The sequence below is a fragment of the Sinocyclocheilus rhinocerous genome, unplaced genomic scaffold (assembly GCF_001515625.1).
Source record: "Sinocyclocheilus rhinocerous isolate Xijiao unplaced genomic scaffold, SAMN03320098_v1.1 scaffold1730, whole genome shotgun sequence".
NCBI lineage: Eukaryota > Metazoa > Chordata > Actinopteri > Cypriniformes > Cyprinidae > Sinocyclocheilus > Sinocyclocheilus rhinocerous.
Genome location: NW_015634043.1, coordinates 571631 through 574500, shown reverse-complemented (window position 1 = coordinate 574500; position 2870 = coordinate 571631). Strand labels below are relative to the sequence as shown.

The 2870-nt window shown below is 35.3% G+C and overlaps 1 protein-coding gene across 3 annotated transcripts in view; it reads right to left on the bottom strand.

Moving 5' to 3' along the window:
* Positions 1-1808: 1808 nt before the first annotated feature.
* Positions 1809-2870, bottom strand: part of LOC107745332 (draxin-like) — a 27161-nt gene continuing 26099 nt past the window's right edge. For all 3 annotated transcript variants that reach the window (XM_016559196.1, XM_016559197.1, XM_016559199.1), the window contains exon 7: positions 1809-2304. In XM_016559196.1, the coding sequence (XP_016414682.1) occupies positions 2192-2304 (113 nt within the window). In that variant the 3' untranslated portion in view covers positions 1809-2191. The remainder of the gene's footprint in view (positions 2305-2870) is intronic.

Here is a 2870-nt window from a genome sequence, read left to right as displayed (position 1 = left end):
TTTACTTAATATCCTAATGATTTTTGGCATAAAATAAATATCTATAATTTTGACCCATACAATGCATTTTTGGCTATTGCTACAAATATACCCCAGCGACTTAAGACTGCTTTTGTGCTCCAGGGTCACATATTAGCAAGTAAGTAGAAAGCCATCAGTGTATCCCATGCATTTAGAACATGGACCTACAGTAGCAGTGCACTGTAGCATGAAGTGTACTATTTCAAATATAATTGTTGTCTACTAATCGCGCAGTTTTGAAAGGTTCTAGGGAAACTTAATATTTTTTGTGACCTAAATATTTGCAATAATATGTACAATATATCACAGTGTGCCATCGTCTCAATAGCATCTGTGATGGAGGGGGAAAAAACTGTTAGGATCCTAGTGTCCTTAGTTAAGTTTATTTCTGGTGTATAAGTTAAAAATAATTGACAATTTATGGAGCTTGAGAAATTTCAAGTTGAAAACAAGGTAACAGAGAAAAAAAAAACTTTACAAAGACTAAAGCATATCTACAGCCCCACTAACATAAAAGTGTAATAAACAGTTAAAACAAGACAGTGACATGACACAGAGGTGTGTCAGACCATAAAGAAGCTCAGTGATTTAAACTGACAAGTCATCCATCTCTCCCTCAATCTCCTCTGTCCATCTCTATCCCTCCAGTCTAACCCATACAGGTAACAATCACTCATTCAACCATCCATCTTTCTGTCAGAACACACAGTCGTTAAAGAAGAGCACATTCCCTGTCCATGATAACATCTCTCAATAAAAGAAGCTGTTTGGTACTTGAATAAATAAAGCATATATTACAAATAAACCAAACAAATCAATATCCATTAATACAGGAGTAGCAGTAGTTATTGACAGTAGTATAACAATAATCAGTAGAAAAAGCCTTCCATTCAAACACAAATTATTCTGTTCAAACTTAAAATTAACTTTTGACAAACAGCAGGGTTGGGCAAAATTCATACTTTAAGAATCGGCTTCCTTGAAATTCATAAATGTGAACTGCAAAATTCAATTGGCCACAGTCAGAATGTTGAATTGGTATTTGAATAACAGAAAGAGGAATTGACTGAATAGTAATTCTACCTAGAAATTTAAGTTTTATGACACAGCATAGCTGCATCGTCAATTTAATCAGTTATTGTATAATTGTGCCTATTTAATCCCTAATACGCACAAATCATTTTTCTTTGAACAGACATATTTCTATAAAGTAAATACATTGTTTAACTTCCAACCAAGGTTGTGTTTTATCTTGTGTTTCATGGAACTCATAGCTGAGCGTTCTGCAGCGCAAAGTGCAGTGCTGTACCGGGTGAGATACTGAGCAAGTTTACTGCATTAGAAAAGCCATACATATGGAGCTGATTATGTGATGCCAATGTCAAAATGTATTTATTTACAAATCATGTGCTATGGTAAAAGCATTTTGAGGTTATGCTATAATATTGTGCAAGGAACCACACAAAAATATTTGTTATTAATAGAAAATCTGTCCCCATAATCATCATTTTGAAAATAAATAAAAACGTTGCTGCCATTTTACTGCCTCTAGTGTTCATTTCAGCTGGAAACTTTGATGAATTGTGTGTAAAGGTATGCTTTTAGAGTTTTGCAAAATTGTAGGTAGAGGCGTCTTTTTTCAGAGTTTAATTATGCCACCATGCATCACAAAAAATCATCAAATTGTTTTCAAATAATTTTATAAAAATTAAATACTGACCAAATTTGAATCTATCAATTAAATTATATATTGAGCTTATCCACACAAGTGTACTAATAATAAAAGCATATTAGAAAATGATTTGATTAATTCCATGGTCCAAAAAAGTATTTGATTTTAATAGGTGGCATTTCAAAATGTTATTATTAATATCATCTAGTGTTTCTAGAAATATCCCATATGTTGTGTGTGACAACATTCGTGGTTAATTCAAACTGAAAAATAAAATTCTGCTTTCTGTTTCAAATGACAATTCTGTATACTGATTGCTACCTCAATTCAAATTCAAGAATTTAAAAGCCATTCTAAATTTAATTCTGAATGGTGCACAACCCTGACAGGCAGATGAACAGTGTATGTACATTTATACTGTGGGCTGAGGACGTTTAACGTTGACCCACATTCTTCAAAGCTCAGTCCATCATCAGTCATGGGGTATCTCTCTATATGTCAGATGGTGATGAAGGCTCCTTGGTTGCTGTTGGCTGATTCTGGCTCCACACAGCGGCCCCGTCTTCGGGTCACTCTCCTCTTGCGGTGGAACTTGGCATAACAACGCAGACCTAAAGAATTTGACATTTACATTTATTATGTTTCGTTTATTACATGTTCCCAGGTTAGGGCCATGATGTAATAAAAAAATTAATAAAAATTCTTTAAAGGGGTCATATGATGCGATTTCAATTTTTCCTTTCTCTTTGGAGTGTTACAAGCTCTTGGTGCATAAAGAAGATCTGTAAAGTTGCAAAGACTAAAGTCTCAAATCCAAAGAGATATTCTTTATAAAAGTTAAGAGTCAACCACTCCTACCTAAAACGGCTCGTTCTAACACACCCCCACATACCTACGTCACTATGTGGGAAGATTTGCATAACACCGCCCAAATGTTCACGCAAAGAAAGAAAGCGTAACTTTTATTCTTGTTGTAGTATTGTTGCTGCCGCCATGTCGTGAAGACGCTGTGTTTCGTTGTGAAAGCGAAACTACTTTGTTTGACCTTCCAAAAGAGGACGATATCTGCTTCGTCATGCCTAGAGCTGATCCATGCTGGTCGCTGAGGAAATACATCAACTTAGTGCTGTGGATCACCGGATCGGCTTTCACCATGGACAAAGCGGAGTCCAGCCCG